Source organism: Cupressus sempervirens, chromosome 1 (assembly GCF_028749045.1).
Source record: "Cupressus sempervirens isolate cs-2001-9-10 chromosome 1, ASM2874904v1, whole genome shotgun sequence".
Lineage (NCBI taxonomy): Eukaryota > Viridiplantae > Streptophyta > Pinopsida > Cupressales > Cupressaceae > Cupressus > Cupressus sempervirens.
In genome coordinates, this window is record NC_143118.1 from 291,023,587 (window position 1) to 291,048,234 (window position 24,648).

The following is a 24,648-nucleotide window of genomic DNA, read 5'->3' on the forward strand; positions in this document are numbered from 1 at the left end:
CTAAAAGAGATATCTTTTGGTCATCAAAGTAGATTTTTCTAACTTTAGAAACTTGGTGGATGTGTGCATGTGGCTATGGAGGAATTGCAAGACCGATTGAGAGTTGTCAAGGATTTGGATAGAGAGCTTTCTAAATGGCTCTTAAGATATACTACTGTACATGTACCTAGACATGAGGAGTTCATTCCAATTATTATTGCTGCTAAGGTTTATAAGGAAAAAGTAGAAAAGGGAAAGAAGGAAAAGTGATTCATATTTAGCCTCCTTCATTTTCTATTGTAATCATTATAATGGACAAATTGGCTCCTTTCCATTTGTCATTTTTTAGGAGATGAACTGATTAAACTTCCTTTGTAATTGTCATCTCAAGATCCTATATGTATTGGAATGAATGATTAATAAAAGGTCAACTAATTTTTGGTGTTAAATACTAGATGCTATAGAGTCAATTGAATGGTATCTTGTGTCAATAATTATCTATTCCAGTCGGTTAGTTGTTAATTTTTTGTTTTCTCTTTTATCTAAATTAAAACAAGGAATGAATAGAGCTTCATTCCCCTATTTTGAGATAGTGAGCTAAATATGATAAGTACTATCATTGTAGGTTCAAAACAGATCCTCTAGGTGTTCTCCTTTAAGTTAATCTTTCTTTCTCTAAAGTTTAGTTTCTAGTTGATTCAGTTTAGTAGTAGTTAGTATGGGACATTGAATTGTTGAGTCATATGAGTTCATAATATGTGTGAGTTCATAAACTTAATTAATCCTCTGAAATCATTTCTTGCCTAAGTTAAATCTTGTATAGTTATGGGTCAGTTTACCTCTCCTATTCTTGGGTTAAGAACATACCCTGTTTAAATTTAGGAACAAACATACTTCACTGCAAAACTGCAATAGGGAGCTGTACCTAATAATAAAGAGGAAAATTAGTCTTTTTAGAACCAACTTTCCAACTGTTGTAAACAGATGTTGTTCATGAACTAGGACATATAAGAGTTAAAATCATAAAGAACAATCTATTTACCAACATAATCAAAATTCACTTACTTGTTTCCAGCTTAATTTTAACCTTAGCATTTAGTATGTAGTATTTAAAGATGATTAACAAAAGTGAAACACTCCAATAGTTAAACCCACTCCCTGTGTGATCCCATTTATCAAACCTTCCACAAATTTGTTATTATTATTCTTAGGAGAGTCGGCATTCACTCAAACCCTAGTTTTATAAAATCAAATTCAATAATGCAATAATGGAAACCTGTTAGCGCATATGAAGTATGCATGAGAGAGAGCTGAAAATAAGAAAACCTTGCTATATCTTCGTACTAAATTCATGTACAATTTGATGATGATGATTATTTTATTTGACACTGGCAACAATAGCAACAACAGTAATAACATAAGGAAAATGTAGGAATGGAAATGACACATGAGCTTGGTACAGAAAAAGATGATTAATGCTTCACATCGGGCTGATCTGCAATAACATTGACATGATCTGCTTGAGCAGAATCAATGGCACTAGCTCCACCAGTAGGAGTCACATAAATCCTAACTCCCGTAGAGACACTGCCATAAACATATGGCACGCCTTCAACCGGATTGAACTCTGACATCATGCAAAAAATCAAAACCAGACAGAAGATGCATTGAAACTTTCCCATCGTACTCCTACAAAAAGATTAGACTTCGAATCTCTGAATTGAACAAGTGGTAATGGGGCTTCTTGTAGTAAGCTAACTACCACGTAAAGTTATCCTGCCAGAGAAAAAATATAATTATTCATTTTTATAAACCAGCAGCTTTGCACGTTCGAACAGTATTTTTATTCATATTGAAAAGCAAGAAACTTAGCTGGCCCTGTTATAAAAATGAACTAAACAAGTTGAAGGAAGATTTATAATTCGAATTGAGCCCTGCAAATTCTTAAAAAGATGTAAATCACATGATGTTCTGAGCACCGAAACAAGTAAAATGTTTAAAATAATGTGCAGTGTTTGATGGGTTTTGGCAGTCGCTGTGTTGTCATATCAGACTATATCATACAAATTTCAAGACCCGCTGTCCTAAATTGTAGGCATTATGATCTATAATTAGCATCTTGTGATATTCGTTTGTAATGCACGACAAGACAACCCAAGCTCACAGAAAAAGATTCCCCAAATATTTTGTCTTTAATCTCGTAACATGATGGACGGCCCTCCCATAGTTTTAAATAGTCCAACAAAAATAAAATAGGAATAACCGTAACAATTTTTTATTTTTTCTTTTTTCTTTTTATTTCTCGTTTTCCTCTTTTATCTTCTTCTTCTCCCTCCTCCTCCTCCCTGTCTTTCTCCTCTTATTCTTCTTCTTTCTCATTTTCATTCTCCTCCTCTTTCTTCTCCTTTCTCATTTTCGTCCTCCTCCTCTTTCTTCTCCTTCGACTTTTCCATTTCTTTTCTTTTCTTTTCATCTTCTTCTTCCTCCTCTTTTTCCTTTCCTTCTTCTTCCTCCTCTCTATATTCAACTTTATCCCTCCTCGTTCAAGTTGTTTTTTTTAAATCAAAACAATATTTGATTTGAAAATTACATTAAAATATATAAATTTTAAAATTGTCCTAACAACCATATATCTCCACTCCCCCCATCCTCACCAACCCTAATTGGAGTAAGTTAAATTTTGACAAGTATTCAATGGGTGACTTGGGCCAAGTGAGTAGAGATGTCCTTTTCAACAACTCAAAAGGGAGATGTTGGCAGCCTATTCCATTAACCTTGGCATTCAAACTACATATGTGGCAAAATTACTTGCTCTATACCATGGGTTAGTGTTGTTGAATAGAAAAAATTTGAAAAAGGTTTTCATTGAAGGGGATGCCCTTACATAAATAATATTTTTAAGCAGGTGGCAAAATTTGGATGGAATGGAAGTGATGTAATTAGTACGATTAGATACTTGTTGAATTTTGTGGATGAGGTTTCATTTATTCACACTTACTGTGAAGGTAATCATATGGCTGACCAGTTGGCTAATGTGGGCAAGTTTATGGAAGGATTTAAAATTTGAGAAGACAACTTGTCTATCCCTATGGAAGCATACAAACTAATCATGCAAAATCACGTTAAAATCCTACTTTTATTTTGATGTCATTGTTACTAATTGTAGGTTTTGTTTCCCTCAACCTTTTTTAGGGTTCAAGTGTACTTTATCTTTTTGGGTTATTTAGCTTAGCCATAAAATTTGAAGATTAGTATATCATTTATTTGGCTTTAAGTAGTTTGAGTGGTGTTGAAGTCTATAAGGGACCATTTGGTTGTTGGAATAGGAATAGGAAATGTGGAATATGTTTCCTATTTTTTGTTTGGTGTATCAATTGGAATAGGGAATAGGAATACATGTTCCCATTTTGCCCCTAAAATGAACTTATGTCCATTCCCAAAAATAGTTGTTATTCCAGAATAGTCATTCCTATTCCCAATATACATTCCTATTCTCAATTCCTGTGTCTACAACCAAAGGGGTCCTAAGTGTTGTAGAAAGATTTATAGTAAGAGGAAGAACATTGAGAGTCATCCTTTTCAAGTTTAACCTAACAAGTGGGTGGAATACTAAAATGATCTAAAATTCTTGGAAACCCTGGAGTGAGGATGTATCAAAAAGAACATTATTGAAATGAATAGGTTCACTTTGGAGCTCTCTCAAAAGATTATGGAATCTTGGGATGTGAGGAAGGCTACAGTGGGTGTTGTTTCCTTCATTGTGATTGTAACATTGATCTTGAATATTATGTTTCTAAGTGTGGAAGGTGTGAGGATTTCATAGAATATGAAGATATATACATGTACATACATGTGTGTGTGTGTGTGTGTGTGTGTGTGTGCACATGCACACGTGCGAGCGCACACACACAAAAACACACACACACACACACACGCGCACGCGCGCGCGCACAAGTTAGGTAAAAATGACTTTGTTTTACTTTAGTCACCATGATTTTGTTTGAGCTCGGTGAAATTTGACTTCCTCTAGGACTGCAGTCAGTAGAAATAGAAAACAAAGTAATTAGAAAGATTTTTGAGCCCAATATTAAGAATTTTTCAATCTTATCTTTCTATAGGGATCATCTATCAAGTGAAAAGGTATTTTCTATTTAAGGTTCTTCATCTAAAGTTAAGAGGAAAGAACTACAAATACAACTAACATAGATGTTATGGAGTAGAGCATAAATAATTTATGTATTATGTGAAAAAGCTTTTTTTCCTCAAACCTCTGTGTGTGTGTGTGTGTGTGTGTGTGTGTGTGTACAAACACACACACATCCAATCAAGACAAATTATCCATATTTATACTTAGTTAATAATTGGTATAAATTATTAATTAAAATGCAACTCATACCACAAACACTAAACTATATTATCATTAACCAATATATCAATATTAGTTAAGGTGAATTGACTAATATATAGGACAAGACATTCCAAGGGCATATATATAATGAACACGAAAGAAGTAGTTTATAAAGGGAAATCTACAAGAAATTGGTTACAAGGTGGAGGGGACAACCAAGCAACCCAATTAAAAATGAATAAATACAAAAAAAAGAAATAAATATCAACATAAATTGAAGGAGTAACTTGTACATGGTGGTCAAAGGCAAATATGAACAAGTGGGCATAGGACCAATTAAGCATAAAGTTTTGGAGTAGGTGAAAACAAAATACATATGAAAGAGGAAGAAGAAAGATGACATAGATGATAGAAACTTATAGAAATTAGGATAAGTAATATTCCTCCTTATAAAAAAGAATTTTTTCTCTTTGAAGGTACATAAGTTATCTTGAATTTATGTCCTTTGTATATACTTTTAAGACTTAAAGTATTAGGAATAAGATATATATAATGATTTTTTTATTATAATTTATGAAATATTTAAGTGTAGGTAATAAATAATAAATATAAATAGAATGGTGAATGAACTATTAAAGTTATATAAGGTATACCAATGAGATATAACTTACATATTTAAAGTTTTACTTCTCATTACTATATAAATACATATAGATTTTACATCTACAAATATGCTATTTTATTTATAAGGAAATTAAAATTACAATTAGAGAAACTTCTATTTGGAATAATATTGTATTAATATTGCTTATATTTATTAATTTGTAAAGAACTCCTATAATCTCTTGTTGAAATGAGATTAATATAATCTCTTATGAAGACTGATATGATTTGCCAAAAATGGATTTAATTTTTGTAAAGTGATAAGGAGATTAATATAATTTCCACCTAACTAACATGGTTTAAATTTGTATAATCTCCATAATATCAAAATGAGAAATTGAAATACTCTTCATTGAAATTACTGATAAATTGATATAATCTCTATATTGCTAGTATAATATATTGATATAATCTCCATCTTACCAAAATGGTTAAGATTGATCTATTGTAAAGTGACAACATATCCATATGTGATAAGGGCTCTAGATAGGTTATATCTCTTCTAGGAAAGACCTTAGAAGGAGAACTTCATAGAAGATGGAGAATTAACTAAGGATGATGCTAAAATTGATGATATAACTTTTAGGCCCTAGAGATCCTCAAGAAGGTTGGTAATTCTTATATGGAGGAATCTTTAAGGTTTGGTTTAGGATATATGAGAGAATGTTCTAGTTAGAATTGCTATTCTTTAATTTTTGACATGAATTATATAGGTCAAACTTGTCCCACAATAAATTTAATAGTAGGGACATTATAGTGGTATCAAAGCATGTGATCCTACCATATTAAAAATTCAAGCTCACACAAACCTATCAATAGACTAGAGAACTATGGATAAAAAACTAGCACAAGCATTAAGAAGGTTCATGGATCTAAAAAATGAAATGTTTGAGAGAACAAACAATCATCGAAGCCATACAAAAAATGAGAAATAACAGTAATAGCAAAAGACCCACTTCAAATTTAGGGAGGGATGCTCACTCTAACCATTTAGAAAATGAGACTGCAACACAAGATTCAATCCCAAGTGACACTTTTCCTTCATTCCAAGTTCCAATCAAGGAATCAATTAGAGAAGAAGAGGAACCATCCACCAGTAGTGTGGAAGAAACTGCATAAATGTCTGCAAGGATTGATCTAGAGATCAAGAATCTTATTCCCTTTAAAGAATATTAGTAAGCCAAAACATTAGCAAACAAAAGGAAATCCATATAGACAAACACCTCAAAACAAAAATATGAAAAGTATCATTACCATTGTTTAATTGATTAGGAAAGGAAACTGCTCAATCACAAGTCTAGAAACTAGATACATACCTATCTCGTAGCCCCATGATGAAAGAAAGTGTCATCAAATTTTCTATTATCTATTTAAGAGGGCCAACACATGATTGGTGGTACTATGGTCTAAAATTCCTAGGCCATAACAAAATCACTATTTACAGTAAATTCATGCAAATTATTATTAAAATATTTTATGATAATGATTTTGAATGGCATTTCCAAGAATTAACCCACCTTCGACAAATAGAAAATATGGAAGAATTTTCCCATAAGTTTGTAGGATTATCAGTTATGACTAATGATCTTTCTCAGAAAAGGCGCATTTATATTTTTATAGAAGGACTAAAAGCTTAGCACAACCCCTTGAACCCCAAATATTGGAAGAAGACATTAAGAAGGAAAAACACAATGAGTTTGATGAACCCAAGGAAAGATACAAAAGCTTAACATTCAAAACATACCCTTAGAATAAAGGGCCAAATAAAGACAACCAAGAATGATTATGTTAAATTTATGGAAGGACCCTTGAATATGAGATCATTGATGTCAAAAGAGAAATTAACTTATCAAGAAAAATGAATTTTTTATATATAAGGTCCCTTGGTGTAGTGGCCATTGATGGAAAAGAGGGAACAAAAATAGGATAAAGGAATTAAAGAAAGAGGGAAATCCTCACAAAAAGGTAAGACCTTATGAAAGAAGAAATAATTAGAATGTATTTAGGACAAGCCAATTTGGGATAGAGGGACTACAATTATCCCTGATTAAGAAATTGATTAGTGTATTATAATATGTTCAAGTAATGTAAAGAATGCCAAACATAAAAATATACTTATTATAATAAATATGATTAAATACAACACACACACACACACACACATTTGTCTGTGTGTGTGTGTATGTGTGCACGTGTGCATGTGCGTGCATGCGCGTGTGTTATATTTAATTGTATTTATTATATTGGGTATATTATTATTTTTTGCATCAATGTAAATGATTAAATAACACATAACTCCAAATATTGAATTAATTGAATTACATCTCTAATATAAATGATTAATCAAAATATAACACATAGAAATAAACCTAAACAATAATATTATTAACTAAATCAATAATAAAAATAATATCAATATTAAATAAAGGTGAATAGGGAAATACATAGGATAAGATGTTTCAAAGGTATATATAAAATGAACACCAATGTGGTACTTTATTAAGGGAAATATGTAAACAACTAGTTACAAGGACCAAGGGACAACTAAGAACACTAAATAAAAAGGAACATACACTAAACAAAGATAAATAAATCAAATTTAAAAGGAGTAACTTGTACATGATGGTTATAGTCAAATATGTACAAGTGGGCATAGGACCAGTTAAGTATAAATTTTTGGAGTAGGTGAAAATAAAATACATATGAAAAAGGAAGAAGGAACCCCACATGTCAGATAGAAACTTAATTAAATTAGAATAATGAATACTCTTTCTTATAAAAAGGCATTTTTCTCCTTAAACGTACACAAGTTATCTTGAATTTATGTCTTTTTTATACACTTTAGTTAATTGAGTGAGGTGTTAGATAGGCTTCAATTAGTTAATATAGGTGGAGGAGATGTGCCATGAGAGTGGACTTATGCTTCAGTTAGAGGGAATAAATTATGCCTTAATTTATGCAAGAGGAGGTGATGTGTTTCAGTTAAGGTGGGTGAGGTTGCTCAATTGACTAGATGATGTGGGAGGTGGACAGATTTTTTATAGAAAAGGTTGGTGACTGAGCTTAATTAAATAAATGGATTATCTAATAAAAAAGGAGAATTATTGGTGCATAAAATTTAATTAACTAAATGAAATAATTAATTAAACAATGAATATTTGGTAGATGAGCTAAGTTTAGGTAACTGTTGGGTTGAAGGGTTAGCTTTTGGGTGGAGGGATTCAATTAATTTAATTAATTAAATAGAGAGGGGTTTTGGAGATTAAATTAAATGCGGCTTACATTTATTTAATTTAATAAAGGATGGGGGATTTTATTAATAAATTAGAATATTAGTTGTCTGTTGATTTATTAATTTGGCTATAATTATTTAATTAGGGGATATAGCTAAACTAATTTAATATTTAATATATAATTAAAATATCCTTTAGAAGATGAAAAATTTTGATTTTAAATTTATGTGATCATATTTGGGTGTCTACGAGTTTCCCCTCTTCGATATAGTGTTGGTAGAACACTATTTTGAAGATGTTCTTAAATAATAGATAACACAAAGAAGGTTTTAAAAAACTAGGGTGCCCTAGTCTTGATAAAAGACTTTAATGTGTGATGCCCCCTTGAGAAGGTGGTGAGGAGAGAAAATGAGACTCGAAAACATCTTGAAAAGTAAGAATTTGGGGTGAGATGGAGGAGGCACAAAGGATGAAAGAGGTTAAAATGTGGCTTATGCTCTCACTACAAGATTACAAGAAAATGGGAGATCAATTGTACAAATTAGAAAAAAAAATTTGAGGTAGGATAGAGGACATGAGGGATTTATGCTTTTTTAATTAAACCCTTAGGATGTGGTGGATGAATGGGTGGGATTTTGAAAATTTCTAGGATTTTTCTAGGAATTTTGGAGAGGTTTCAAGATTGGATAGGGATGCAAGATAGATGTTGATAAGATGATTTTAGGATTGATGTTGATAGGAAAAAATAATCTCTTTTTGAGGTTTCATTTCTATGAATGGCGGAATGAGATGGAAGTCATTTGAAGCTCAAGTGTGGGATTCTCCATAAAGAGAACCATCATGTAGTTAGACACTTCTAGTCTAATATAGAAATATCGGTGACTAGCCAAGGTTACCAAGAACATCAAGGCCTAGCTATCATTTTTCTATATGACTAAATCAAAATAAACACATAAGGATTTCCCTAGCATCACACATGAAACCCAATAAGAATCAAAGTGGAAATGACACAAGGTAACCCACAAACAAGCAATATTTCCTAAGTGCACCATATAATCCTAAATGATCACATGATTGGATATGCAAGGGTTATACCAAAATGACTCATAGGAAGAAAAAAAAATGAAAGACATATCAAGACCTGGCTCACTAATTGCCCCATTTGCAACACATCATGATATGAATAATCATGGTGACCTTGAGGAGGGTATAACCAAATTGCTTGAAAAAGATAATCAAGAACCAAAATTGAAATCTAACATCAAAAGAAAGAGTGAATCAAAAAATAATAACTATGTGCTAGAGAGATCAGTAGGACTCGATACTGACAGACCTAAGTCTGATGAGAGGAAAGATGTATCTTACAAAAATTTATTGGTAGCAACTATCACCTAGACTCAATAACAACCAAAAATAATAAAAACAACACTCTAGTGATAGAGGATTGTGCATATGGACTCTTTGAAGCATGGAGTAATGAGAACTAAAGGACCTAATCTAACATGAATTGGCATGAGACTATGATATGTATGATGAGACTAACTAAAAACTGATGAGCTGATGATAGTATACAAGAGCTATGTATAGGGGATGTTGAGGATATTTTGGTGCTATGTAAAGGGGATGGATTTGTATAGTACACATTTTGAGGGCAAAGGATAGTGTGATAGATTTCTTGATAGAGTACACAAGATATGTTTGAAATCATGTTGATCCCTCTTGTAGATTTGAACTCGTGTTGATCCACAACCCTGATTTTAGGATTATATTGAATGGTTAGTGGTAGATTAAATATATTAGATATGAAATATTCAAGCTAGCTAGAAAATTAAAAAGCATCAAGGAAAACCTTAAACACTAAAATAAGTACACATTTTGTGAATGTATTTGAACATAAAGATAAAGTGAAATCAAGTCTCTCTAAGATCCAAGATAATATAAAGCTTATTGGGTGGGAAGAAACAAAAATATAAAGAGGAGAAGGTCCTTTTAGCTAAACTTCACAATCTTATCAATAAAGAGGAATCATTTTAGAAATAGTGCTCCAAACTTTAATGGATAATTGAGGGTGATACAAATACTAAGTTCTTTCACCAATCTATCTTAAAATACAAAAAGAAAGAACATATTATAAATCTTGTCTCCACTTCAAGAGTCCCTATTTCCTTCTTGGCTAGTATTTAAAATGAGGTAGTGGGATATTTCTCTGATCTCTTGAACTAGCCCCATCTTAGGGGTTGCAATATAGAGAGATTGAACAACTCTCTCTTAGATTTTGTCCCTTCATCTATTACTCATGAGGACATTAGTAATACGAAAAGTTCCAATGTCATGGAGGAAGTGAAAGCTATAAATTTCTCTCTCAGTGCCTATAAATCCTAAGGGCCCAATTATTATTCTTTTTTTTTCTTTTAGAAATATTAGGATATTGTGGGGACAAATATTTTTTGGATGGTGAATGAAGTTTCTCTTCTAGGGCTATCCTTGAAGAATTGAATAAAATTTTCTATTTTTAAAAAAATAAAAAAAATTGAAAGTTGTTCGGACAAATCGAATGTTTGAATTCAAGCCTATAAGTTTTTTTAATGCCAAATACAAAATTTTCTCTAAATTATTGGTTGATAGAATTCAATAGTTCCTAGATCATTTTGTTTTCCCAAATCAAAAAGTACTTTCCCTTGGTAGATAAATTAAAAAAATGTTGTCCTCATTATTCATAGAGTTCTACATTTCATGAATAAAAGAAATAATGAAAGTATAATTTCAAATTACACATATCCAAAGTCTACAATATGGTCTTGTGGCATTCCTTTCTATAGTGCTAAAGAAAGTGGGGTTTCAGGGAAGAAGTTTAAAGCTTATGCTTTTTTTTTCAAAAATTTGAAGTTCTTAGTGCTCATCAATGATTATCTAAAAGGTTTCTTCGTAGTGTCTAGTTGAAGAATTTCTAGAGGGATCCTACATCCTTTATTGGGAATTCAACATTGGAAACTCACAATCATTACATAATCCTTATTAACAATGGTTTTATTAAGAAAGGTGAATGTTGGCATTTGTTCTATTGAGATTTTTTATTGGAAGCATGTCTTTCTATTGTATTTAATGTTTTTTGTGTGGAAAGTGGTTTGTTAATGAATTTTCCTCACATATATTACACCATTAACATTAATCTCCCAATCACCCACCTTTCACTAAAATACCACCCAACCATATAGTCATGGTGGGAATATGTGTAGTGGTCAAGATGGAGGTCTTGATGGATTACAATCTAGGGAGGACATGGTGGTGTACAATGTAGATAAGGTTACAATGATTTTTTCTTAAATATTGTATAGGACATTGATGTACAAGCTCTACTACATAGGTCATTTGTTAGCAATATGGAATGCATTTTATAGAATGATGAGATGCATAGAAAGTAAGCTAAAGGTGGGGGTGTATGGTGAAAAGAGGGAAATGGTGCTTATTCCTTAGAGTCTAAGGTGTGTGATCAACCACCTTCTACCATATATATAGTTGTTTGTTTGTACATGTTCAATAATTTTTCCCTTTAGAGCTCACCATCTCTATAGAAACATGGCATAGAGCTGAATAGTGATAGACATTAAGACAATTTCATTTAAGTGGAAATAACAAAAAATATCACACAAAATTAACAAATATCAATGATTGGACCACAACTAATTATTAATTTCAAATTATATGGTGACACTTCATATTTGTATAGCTAAAGCCAATGATGGATAGACAAGAATAGGGTGAGAGATGAGTCTCATTGAAACTACACTAGCCAAATAGGGGAGGTCTTTCATATCTAAAATGGTAGACAAGAATTCCAACAAGACAATACAAATATAAAATCAAGTTGCATGTAAAATACATACTACTCATCAATCATAACTACCTCTATGGAGGAAACTCCTAAGTATGCACAATAAGTGTTGACACATGACAACACATACACCTATGATAAAAATAAATTATGTGCTTCAGATATAAATTAATCAATTAGGACCCCAAATATAAATTTTTATTTTATTTTATATAATAATGATGACATTATAGGTACTTTTTTTAAGTCTAGCAATGATGGACATAGATCCTTCCAATGTGTGCTTATTTCTAGTAAAGAGAAAGATAACCTCGTGAAATATGATGAACAAGTGATGAAAGATAATTTTGATAAATGGGAATTTGCAAATGAGTTGGGAAAATCTCGAATGCTTGGGAGAGTTATGTTGAGTAAGTAGGAATAAGAACCTATGTAGGAAAAGGTATTTGTTCTTAACTATTAGTAAATCTAGAGGTAAATATCATAATGCGACAATGGATGGTGGAAGTACTAATAAAAATTTATTAGAGGAAATGGTATAGAAGTTAGGATTTAGGGGACTCAAATATCCTTTTCTATATAGGATAAATTTGTATTGAGATGATCATTTGTTGAAAGTGAAGGAATAATGTGAGTTTAATTTTTACATTGGACAAAAATAGGAGAATCCTTAGGTCACTAGAAATCTCACATCATCCAAATATATTTACTTTTGGTTTATATGTTTATTATTCATTTGGATTATATTATTTTAGGTTGTGATAAATCTAGTTGGTTCTTTTTTATGTAATGGTTCATTCTAAATAACTCAAATCAAGTAGACCTATTTGCATATTCTACTATAGTAGGAAATATATAATTGGAACTATGATGAAATAATAGTTAAGGATGGTATTTATCTGAAAGTGATAATATTTTTCCCTAGGATAAAAAATCTATAATGCTAATTATAAATTATCATTTTTAGGGATATCAAATCTATTACCATGTCACTCATTCCTCAACATATATTACAAAATTAGTTTTCTCCACTTTCTCTAGCTTCCCCTAATTTAGTCAATTAGGATAGGGACTAAGCCTAAAGAAAAATGGCATAAGGTCTTAGAAATAATTTCAAAACAATTCATAGATAGTAAGTTTTACTAAAGACAAAAAGAAACTACCAACAAAAGTCTAGAGAAAAAAAAATGATAGGACCAATTATAGAAACTTCAATGAGGGCAAGAGTAGCCCCTTTCTAGTTTCATTAAGCTCCTTGAGCTTATCAAGAAAAGAAGTTATCTTAGGAGGATCTAAAATAACATGTGAAGAGTTTTCCTCTTTTCTTGTGAGAGTAGTAACATGTAAATTCCCTCCCCCCTCCACCCCACCCCCATCATCTTTCTTTACTTGGATCAAAAGATTATTTCTCCTAGCTGTACTTGCAAAGTGGTGTTAAAGAGTATGTATTATTTTTTATTGCTTGTTTGTTGAATGAAATTATATATTGTAAAATTTTAATGACCTTATATCAATTATATTTTACATTATCTTGAGTAGTAATAATTTCTTGTTTCTCCTCCTATGAGGGAATGTGAACTATACGTTTATGAATCTAGTCTTCCATTGTCTCCTAGTTGTCCAACTTTTGTGCCAAATTCTCTTCCACCCATGAGACACTATCATCTCCCAAGTAATGTAAGTCCAATCACATACCTTCACTTCTACATTTGTTGTAGCTTCAAGTTTGTTGATTTTTCTCATGCAAGTGTATAGTTACACAATTTACACATGGTAATGTAATCTTTCTATCATAGAAGATACATAAATTTGCTTCCTCTTTGTACATCCAACGCAAATCTAGATGCTTAAAATAATAGGTTGACTTTATAAAAGTTGAAGGGATAATATTATGTTGGATCTTAGGATCAAAATAGTACCCTTTAGGGATAGGAAGAGTAGATTAGAGTTTCTCGGATAGAGTGAGGGACTAAACAATAATATTCTTATGGGTTCAACTTGACCCAATGGACCTTGAGGTTGATGAATCCTCAAACCCAACCACCATTTTCTCCTTAATATGTTCAATACCAAAGGATTTATGCTTATATATTTTTAGGATATTTAACCTTTTGGACCATGGAAAGTAGAGAATGTTTTAATAGATAGCTAGACAAGAGTAGCCTTGGGATTATTAATATCCACAATCAAATCAAGAATTAAGTACTATATGAGGGTTATATTCAAATGGAAATTGTATAAGCAGATGGTAGAATCTTGGTATGGAGGAGTGCCCCAACTAATTTTATATTTCACACTAAGTGTAATAAGGGTGATGGGGCTAAGGGGCTTATTAACACTAGCTTGTAAAAATCATTCAAATATCTTTGCAGTGTTTACTAATTCTTATCTAAAAAATTCATTTTTGTGATATTACTACGTGTTTTCATGCAATGGGAATGATATTGAATGTGTAATGTGAAAGAATAAAGGTATATGGGAGAACTAGACAATGAGTTAAAATACTGATTGAAACAAATATTTTTGAAGGCTTGATGAGTAGATAAAATTACCTTGCTTCTTCATAACTCACCTATCAATTGAACAAAATAATGATAATTTATGTTGAGTATTTAGTAATTCATTCTATTTGCATAATTTTATACTTATTTATTTAATTTTGAAATTTTATTTTATTTCTAATGATACATTATTCAAGAGTTCTAAATGTCTTTTCATATATCTAAGACAATAACTATGTTTTTTTTGGATTTTGTTGTGTGTTTGATGTTAAAATTATCTTACAATTGAATCTAAGAGAAGCATATTAATTAGCTCATGGATTGTGGAAAGTGACTCACTTTGTATCTAACATCTTAATGCAATGAGCCAAAATTGTTATTTGGTCATTATTAGTTAAAATAATCCTTATATTGGGATAAGGTGACTCAACCTTAGAATATTTTATTATTTAATTTATATATGCATTTTTTGGAAAGATGATAAATGAGACCAAATCTTTCAAGGGATAGACTTGGAGCAAAATGTAGAAAGCCTATCTTAACTTTTTTTTATACAAGAGTTATGGATGATGAATGTTTCTAAAGTAAGATTTAAATAGGTTGAATGCATATGCTTAACTAATATCTTCCTTCTACATGAGAACTCTTGAAGTACAATGTATTGATGAAGAGAATTGTGAGTGAAGTATTTTGAAGAGCATTGTTATGCTACTAGAATCATTTAGGATATCACAAGTGATTACTCTTGGAGAGCTTTGACTCAATATTATATTCTAATTATCTTGCTGGTGATAATACAATTGGGTCTAGCCTTACCGTGTTGAGTTTTGTTTCTAAAAGGGTTTTCCCATGTATATTTGGCGTTATATGTTTATCTATTTAGATCTATTTCCTGTGTGTGTACAAAATGCACCAAAGACCAAAAAAGTCAAACATGATTCTTTTTCAAATTCACAAAAACATAGCAAAATTTTCTCAAACATTTTGTTGTTTTCAATCACAAAATATACAGATCATGAAGATCAAATGCTGAAAATTTCAAAAAAAATCACCGTGTTTTCATTTTTTTTGAAATTCAGTCAATGGTGCAATTTGTAAGGAGCATAACCGTGCCCATTTGTAATAGCTCAAGGATTTGTGAGAAATTTCAGCATCATCTCATCATAGATTTAGCATTTGGAAGCATTACTCTGCACTTTGACTTCCTTTCACCTTAATCATTTAATCAAGAAGTTGTTACACTCTCTTAAATTAGTACTTAAATTTATTTGTATTACAATATCACAGTTTTTCGTTTTGTATAAGAGAAATCTTACAATATTTTGAAATTCTAGAATTTAAAGAATATAAAGACTTGAATTCATAATTGCTCATCCTATAACATATATTGAAAACCTTTGGATTCACCATGTCCTACCAACTACATTTGTTTGGATGTTTGCAGAGCATTTCCTTTCTTTTACTGGCTGCACAAGATGCCTTGTTTTTTCATCATACTTCCACTTTTTGCAAGCCTCATGGATATCCATACTTCTGTGAGAGACTCATACTGACTCCCTCAAATGAAAGTACAGAAAAATTGAAAGCTATAGAAGGGATGTCATACTGCGACAACCTTCAAACAACACACTAAAGGCACAAGTTAGGCTCAGTAAAAGCTAATCAACAATGGACAGTTTAAACATCACGCACTAAACTTCATTCCAACACTAAAAGTGTAAAATATTTAAAATTCACTTATTTTTTCCTATCTTAATTTTCTTCATAATGTGTGATGTTTAAGAATGGCCAATCAACAATGATTACTTAGAGTCTTTAGTTTTCCTCCGAAAGAAGTCGGAACTGTTATCTGTTGAGCCGATGTCCCTGCCTGTGGTCGATTCCGATTGAGAAGACTGACTTTTCTGCTGATCTTGATAATCAATATCCCTCTCTTCCGACAAATCCACACTTTCTGCCTCATATTGAACTGCCGCTTTTACCTCTACCAAAACTTCACTTGCACTCGGCCTCGATAATGAGTTTTCTGCAACACACCTAATTGCTAACTTCGCTACGTGGCAAATAGATTTAATGCTGTAATTCTCACCCAAACGCTTGTCCACTATTTCTACGAATTGTTCAGGGCGTTCAATCATCTCCAAGAACGGTATCACCTGTAGATCAAAATTAACAATAATTTATAAGTAAGACAATCCTCTCATAAAGGTCGCTTAAAATTCTCTAATGGAGGGCTCGTTGAACTTCATACCCATCTAACGAGGTTAATTTCATCCTTGGAAAGTTTTGCATCTACAGGTGCCCTGCCACAAATGATCTCTAACAAAATCACCCCAAAACTATAGATATCAGTCTTGTCAGTCAGAACATTTGTCTTGAAATACCTGCAACGAAGAAAAATAAAATTAAAAATTAAAAATAAAAATGACATTTTTAACATTACAGATCATGCAAAGCTCGAGAAAGTAAAAAACTACTCTGGATCCAGATATCCGACGGTTCCCTTCACAGTAGTTGTCACATGAGAAGCTTCTCCATCAATAGTTATTCTTGAAAGACCGAAATCTGCCAGTTTTGCAGTTAATTTGTCGTCCAGAAGAATGTTGGCAGTCTTTATATCTCTGTGAATTATTCTTGGCGTGCAATTTACGTGCAGGTATTCCAGCCCTTCAAAATATCACAGGTACGATTAGATAAAGCAGCCTGGTCTTCACATTTAGATTTATGACAAAACAATGGTTACCTCTTGCTGCATCTAATGCTATGTTAAGCCTGGTTTTCCAATCTAGATTCGGATATTGTTGCGCACTGGTACCTGGGAGGAGAAATTGTTAGCCAAATAATTGTCTAGTGAAGTTATTCATTTTCATGTTCATCAATGTGGAGGAATTGACACCAAATTTTCTGAGGACGTTTAGTTACCATAAAGTCGATCTTTTAGAGATCCTCCGATCATATATTCGTATACCAGCATTAGTTCTCTTGATTGATTGCAGTAACCAAGTAAAGAAACCAAGTTCTTGTGATGCACTCTTGACAATAGCTCAATCTGTTCAGCAAGTTTAAAACAAATAATATATATTGCATTTCTGTAGTAATCGTTTTGCATGGGAATGTGATTCAACATTGTTATGATCGTGAAGCTTACAGTGGGGTCACAAAATTGTTTATTACCTCGTTTAGAAACTCCGAAGCACCTTGATTGGAGAAACTGGAGAGTACCTTTACAGCTATTTGCTTTCCATCCTGCAATTCACCATGGAAGACAGATCCAAAGCCGCCTTGTCCGATCTTACTGCTAAATTTATTTGTTGCTACCATCATCTCGTTTAGTGTAAATTCACGGGATTTTGATGGGTTTGGTACCAAAACTATGGAATAATCTGCATTTCATTTAATTGGATGTTAATCTATCCAATGTAGCTGTTTTAGTAAGTGCCTAGTAAAAAGTGAACATTTCCTTACCAGGATCCTGAAGATTTACTGGTCTGTTCCCCGAAACTTTGCCTTTGTAACCTGCATTGGCTTTGACTTTTTTTCCAGATTTCCTTCGGTGCACAATAATTGTAACAGTCAAAATGAAACCTATTACAACGATGCCGCCTGATGCAGCTCCAGAGATAATTCCTACATTGCTACGTTTTGAATTGGATTGGGTTGAATTCTCCGAGATAATGGTAAGATACGGATTGCCATTGTATCTGCACCATCCGATTGCAAAGTAAGCATATTTTATATCGCTGTGTTCAGTGTTGTTTCCTAAGAAAACGCAATGCAAAGTAATTATAATATCGTGGATAAACTAAAGAAATGACATCTGACGGAATTACGTTATATTTATCTGATCCAGAAATCGCCGAGCAATCACACCACTGAAATTATTGTTGTCAATGTGTCTGTCAAGATCAGAAAAGAAGGCAATATAATTTTTCAGCTATGGTTTGAAATATAGTTTTTCAGCATTTATACCACAATATTGATTTTATTTAAAGAGATTTGAGAAGACTTACAACTCTTTGAGATTGTGTAGTTGGAATAACCAGTCTGGGATTTCTCCACTCAAGCTGTTGTTTTGTAAATTTCTATAAATGGGATACCGAAATTCACAAATCATTATTAGCTTGAGGTTTGAAAATTTAAAATGACTTTTCCGCTATATGCGAAAAAGTTAATTAAGGCAAAAATTTCAGGGAATTTTGCATAAAAAACGTACATTCTCTCCAATTTTGTTAAGTTGGAAAAGTCCGGTACACGTCCACTTAAATTGTTGTTTGCCAGCGATCTGATTAGACAGCAAGTGCCAAAGAAAGAAATAAGTCCTCTTGAAAATCCAAAATTTATGTCTTTAAAATTAATTTTATGCCTGCACAATGTGAATCTGACATGAATCGTAGGTCAAGTAAAAAACATAGGTATGGGTTTGCTCTTTAGCATAATACAAGTAGGTCCCGTTTGGTTGGGGAAGATGAATTTCTCTCATAACCAGGTTATCTGATAACCAAGTTTTCGAAAACTTGGTTATATATTTTAGGAAGATAGTTGGATTGTTTGGTTGACACGGAAAATGAATTTTCAAATCCATTCAAACGCATTCATAAAAATCCAAACGCATTCATAAAAACTCAAATGCATTCAAACCCAAAACCTGGTTTTCATTTCAACTTCCACCTATTTCCTAGAAGAAGTGTCTTCCAATTTTTGAGCGAAATTGGCAGACGAAACCGAAACCAGGTTATGCGTTTGATGAACCAAACGCCACCGTTTTTCTCCATAACCTGGTTTTGGCGCTGTAAACCCTATTCCGTGCCTGGTATTCCCCTAACCAAACGGGGCCGTATGGAACGTTTGATAAGTCGACGAGTCCAAAAGATATTTTGAGAATAATCTTTTCATAAATAAATTTGAATATTTGAGACTTAAATCATATTTAATATTTGATAATTAAATTTCAATATTATTAAAAAATATTGGTTTTAGGTTCTACTATGCATTTTTTATTATATGATAAAACTGTTATTTATATTATTTAATATTTCTTTTGAAATCTATTTAGAAAAAATAGTTCGTAAACATAAATTTCTTAAATTCTTGAATGTTTATGAGTTTTTATTTAAGTTTTATTACATGCACTTGCACAAATGTGAATTTATTTTATATCTATGTCTATATATTTTTCTCATTATTATTAGACATTTTGAGTTTTCTACTTCTTATTGAGAAATTTTAGATTTCAATATTGGACTTCTCTATCCTCTATGATTTAGGTGGAAAAAAAGAGTAATCCAACACATTACAAAACTAATTATAATTATAAATATCTAATTTTCTATCTCACTTGTAAATATTCAGCTTGATACAATTTGCAAGTTTTATTTTGTCTTGGTCGTTAAAAATATTTATTCAATTATTATTTAACATGTTTTGCCATTTGATAACTAAGATATGTTTTTCATGGCATGCTAATCTATAGTACTATAGTTACCATTTAAAAAATTAAACTGATTTTTTAATCTTCATTTTATATTAACACATATCATGAGAATGAGTGGTACATTTTACAAACATTACAAAATGATATTCAAATAAGTCAAACAGTCGATCTTTGAAATGATCTCTCATCCTAATATTAATCTAAGTACTTAAATAAATAAATATTAACAAAAATAAAATAAAAATTATATCCAAATTGTTTTAATTTTGATAAACTAATTTCTATCAATACTTGTAATTCTTGAATAAACTAAAATTGATGTATCAAAATTGTTTTTATAAATTTATATTTAAAATTCGTTTTCATATATATTTGAAGCTATATTAAATGCTTCTATGTATTAGAGTAAACTCCTATTTAAAGAATGGCTTGGTTCTATAATAAGTCAATAATTCCAATTTGCGTAGACAATTTTTGAAAGGATTATAGAGAAAAGCGGCTTGTCCAAATAGAGTTCACTTATAACTAAATTTTGTATTCAGGGGAAAGGAATGTCGAAAGAAACGCTTGTTTTTGGTTGAAGCCAGTGTTTGGAATCAAGAGACGACAGGTTATTTCAATCCTATAGGAGAGGCAAATTTGAAGGCTAAAGGGGACCAGCAGCAATACCAGCAAGCAGACATCAAATTTAATATTGAACGAAATAGAACATTGCAACTGACTAAGCAAATTGAGTTTCGGCTCAATAATACAATCATCATTGGATAAACTGAAACACCTTACAACTCTTACAGACTCATAGCAGCTTACATCATAACATCAACCAAGGTAAAATACCACAGAACAAAATTAGACAGGAAAATAAGAATATAACATGAATTATTATATTTCACTGTGGGCTGCAGATGTGACAGAGGATAGATTCAATGTTTATCAGACTTCAGTGCTTCTTTTTAATAATATAAATCCAGTGTCGATCCTGAAGATACGGAGATAGACAGAGTCACCTGACGAATTTGGGACTGCAATCCCTGATAAAATTAAAATGATCATAAAAAAAAATTGGCGAGAAATGTTTAAGCGGTTGTATTTTTGGTTTGGTCCAGATTTAAGGATGCGATATGAGGTGTGTGACTCTAATATTTTAAAAATTTACAAACTGAATACAAACTTTTGATTTTCCAACGAATTTCCTCACTTGAAAGTTAACCAAAGCCTTGATGTTCTTCTAGTGCCTTACCAATTAATTATATTAATTATAAATTTCTATCCAGTCCAGTCGTAGATTTAGACAGATAAAAGAAGGAACAACTCGCAGCTTGTCATTCTTATATAATCGAACGCCAAGTACAATTTAATTAGCCTAGCGAATCAGTATAAAGTTCCCGTAACTCACATGTTAATGAGCTCAGCCATTCGAGCAAGAGCCGTGGGCATGGATCCTGTTAGATTCCTTCCAGACAAATTGCTACATATAAACAACAATAATCGAATATTAAACCCTTTAAATTCCACGTTCCCAATCCTAATCCTGCTCATAAAGCGAAAAATGATTTTTGTTAACAAATTTTACATTTCTGAAACTCTGACAGAGGAAGGGCCGTTATTGCACTGCAGTCCTTCCCATGGATGGCCAAAGCAGGGATCTGAAATCCAATCGTTTATTTCAAACTGTTCCTTCAGAGCAGCCAGAGCATCAACTGGACGGTTTCAAATCAGACTAAGTTGTTAGAAACGTCAATTATAAAAAAAAAAACTATAATTCAAGAAATTTCAAATTACAAAAAGAAAATCCTATAATTCAAGAAATTTCAAAACGAGGATGTTCCTCACCATCCGCCGAATAAGTGGCAAGTTGAGTGGTAATCAGCTGGTAATATTCAAAAGCGTTGATGAGAGGACGAGGTCCAGAAGTAGAGGAATTGTAGAGAGACAGGTTTATTCCCTCAAATGTGAACCCCACCTCTGTTGCCGAAAAATTTCTTGACAAACTAATGTTTTTAACTAATTTCACATTATTTTCAAGAACCCTGAATGTTCTTGATTCAGAAGCGTTGAAAATCTCAACCTCTGCAAAATACAGCAGCCATAAAAATTTACTTATTTTGGGTAAACTTATATCAATGGAGGTCATGCCGTCAGGTGCAATGGAAGCAGTTTGCATAACGACAGATGGAGGAAAGTCCAGAGTGGCATCTGTTGAGATCGTCTCCTTTAACAAAACATTACGCGTTCCTTGTATATCTATGGGATTCCAGAGGCGATCGAATTGGTCTTGAGGATACCTAAATATATAATGAATCAAATAAAGCTTCAATAACAAAGGAAAAAATATGTGAATCCTAAGCCCCGCCTTAACAAAAGAAAGGGCTTTTAGAACGCCGAGTTATTACCTGATTGTTGAATTTCCTCCTGGATCATACCTTGCCTCCGTTTGTAACATTGTTCCGGGCTTAACTTGCTGATACATGCCTTGTCGAAGGGCTCTCAACTCTATAGCAGTTACAAAAGGATTAACCACCTCAGATATTCTGATCAAGCAAATAAACAAAACTTCACCAGAAGTAACCAAAATCCCCTCGCTCGGTATGTTCTTCTCTGTAATTAGGCCTGTAATGTTTCTCAGGGCCATCATTCCTTCAGTTTCAATGGAGAATTTGAAGATTGGCCTATCTGGCTGCCCACTATAATTGCCATTAGAAAACCATATTCTAACAATATGAGGCACGTTTGAGATAATGGGCAGTTTATAGCAAGACTTGTTGAGCGGCCATGGGAAGACTCGAAAGCTTTGCTCGTACAGTGGCAAACTGGAGTTTGCCATTTCCACTCTCTGACCGAATTCTATGTAGCTATCATCGGGAACCCATTCTAAACCATTTTGATCGGTGTAGGTTGATTTCCCCCCACAATCAATGCTTAGAAAACCTGCTTTTAACAACATATGCATAGAACAAAATTCTTTGTAATGATGCGAAACAGTGTAATTGGGAGATGTAATAAAAGTTTTAAGTGCTATGTACTCACCTGGTTGAGCAATAACAAAAGCTATACACCACAAGAAGATAAGAATCACTACCTGTACCATTAGAATCGAATTTCTCTAAGATTACCCAGAAAACGGTTTCAGACAAATCGTTCTACATGCTATCATATGATTTAATGATACGCTACATAGTTTCTTGCCTAATTTTTATAATACGTGGACAGAAAAGTCAGGCCATTAGCAGACGGAGCAGGTAGTCATAGTCAATTAATTAGACACTCAATTGTATTAATCGATATGGCAATGGAGGAAAAACCTCGATACAATTTTATAATAATAGTGCTGATCCTCTTCATTGCCATGCTTTCAAGCTACTGGCCACATTTTGTTCAAATAATTATTGATATGTACCACTAGCATTGTATTGTTTACAAATACCATCTACCACAAAGCGAAGGAATATTTCAGTTCTCATGTGAATTAACGAGATACGACAATTAATAGACATGCGTGAGGAGCCCGCACTTCTTAAACAAATGTCAAAAATCCAAATGAAACATATTAATTAAATCAAATATGAAAAATCCATTTTCAAAGATTTGAATATAGTAGTGCAACTCGGATAGTGTCTGCGTTTGTCTCGCTCGAAATTAATAATCAACACAATCACGGGCGTGCATGGTTTGAATGAGAAATTGTGCATGGCTTGAATGAGAAATTTTTTTTAAATGACTGAAACTAAAGCCGTGTTGAATGCTGCGAGTTTGCTAAACAAAGAACATTTCAACAATCTCGTAAGAACATAAGTGTTGACTACCGTGCAAAAATCAGCTTACTGCAAAAATCAGCCTACTGCCAATACATTGGGAGAGGCTAATTTCTCACAAAAAGTACCAAAGACGAAATAAAAATCTTTTTTTTTTTTTTCCAGTTTCACAAAACAGAGTGAATTTTTTCTAATTTTTTTTGTTGTTTTCTACTACAAACTATGCAAATTATGAAGATCAAACTATGAACCTATAATAGTTTCAATCTTTTCAAAATTGATCAACTGTACATTCCAATACATTCTCCACTCATGACACACCTCTATATTTAAGCACTTACATATCAGTTGTTTTATAAAAGTTTGATCTACCTCATAATTATGGGAAATCTGTAAAATATCATTTTACTTTATAAAAAACTTTCAACATCTTAGTTCAAAGTTAGTTTATAAAATAATTAAGTTAGTTTATTCTTTGAAGTGGAAGATAGTATGGTAATCTATTTTTAACATTATGTAATAATTTTTTTTTTGTAAAATCATGTATGTTTGTAAATCATTATAATTTTAAATTTTATCACTTTTAGCCTTTATGTAGTTCTCTTTCTCTTTTTCTACTACATAAAAGCTTAATGAGCAACCTCCACTAGCATTATTTTTGTTTCTTCACATCACTTGTACACTTCCTATTATACCTACCCATTAACCATAACATTCTTCATCTTCAACGTCCATATATAGATAGGGCCATAGAAATTGAGAGCCAACAAGAGGGGACTGGATCTATTTCAATAGATCTAGTTGGCTATGTCTCTAAAACTAATACAATATCATCACAAATGAGGATCTCACATATCTCTAGCATCTTGAACCATCAATTTCATTCAAGATTTCTATACCTTGCTAGCT

General features: G+C 32.2%; 1 protein-coding gene across 1 annotated transcript; it reads right to left on the reverse strand.

The window, feature by feature from the left end:
- Positions 1-16,358: 16,358 nt before the first annotated feature.
- On the reverse strand, positions 16,359-22,931 carry LOC149577247 (putative leucine-rich repeat receptor-like protein kinase At2g28990). The gene is made up of 14 exons (XM_089795959.1): positions 22,381-22,931; positions 21,821-22,272; positions 21,561-21,687; positions 21,384-21,455; positions 18,770-18,838; positions 18,567-18,638; positions 18,384-18,452; positions 18,022-18,260; positions 17,731-17,939; positions 17,479-17,605; positions 17,300-17,371; positions 17,034-17,223; positions 16,808-16,940; positions 16,359-16,712 (listed from the first exon to the last, which is right to left on the reverse strand). Exons 1-14 carry the CDS (start codon positions 22,929-22,931, stop codon positions 16,359-16,361), a joined length of 2,736 nt encoding a protein of 911 aa, XP_089652085.1.
- Between the last annotated feature and the right edge of the window lie 1,717 nt (positions 22,932-24,648).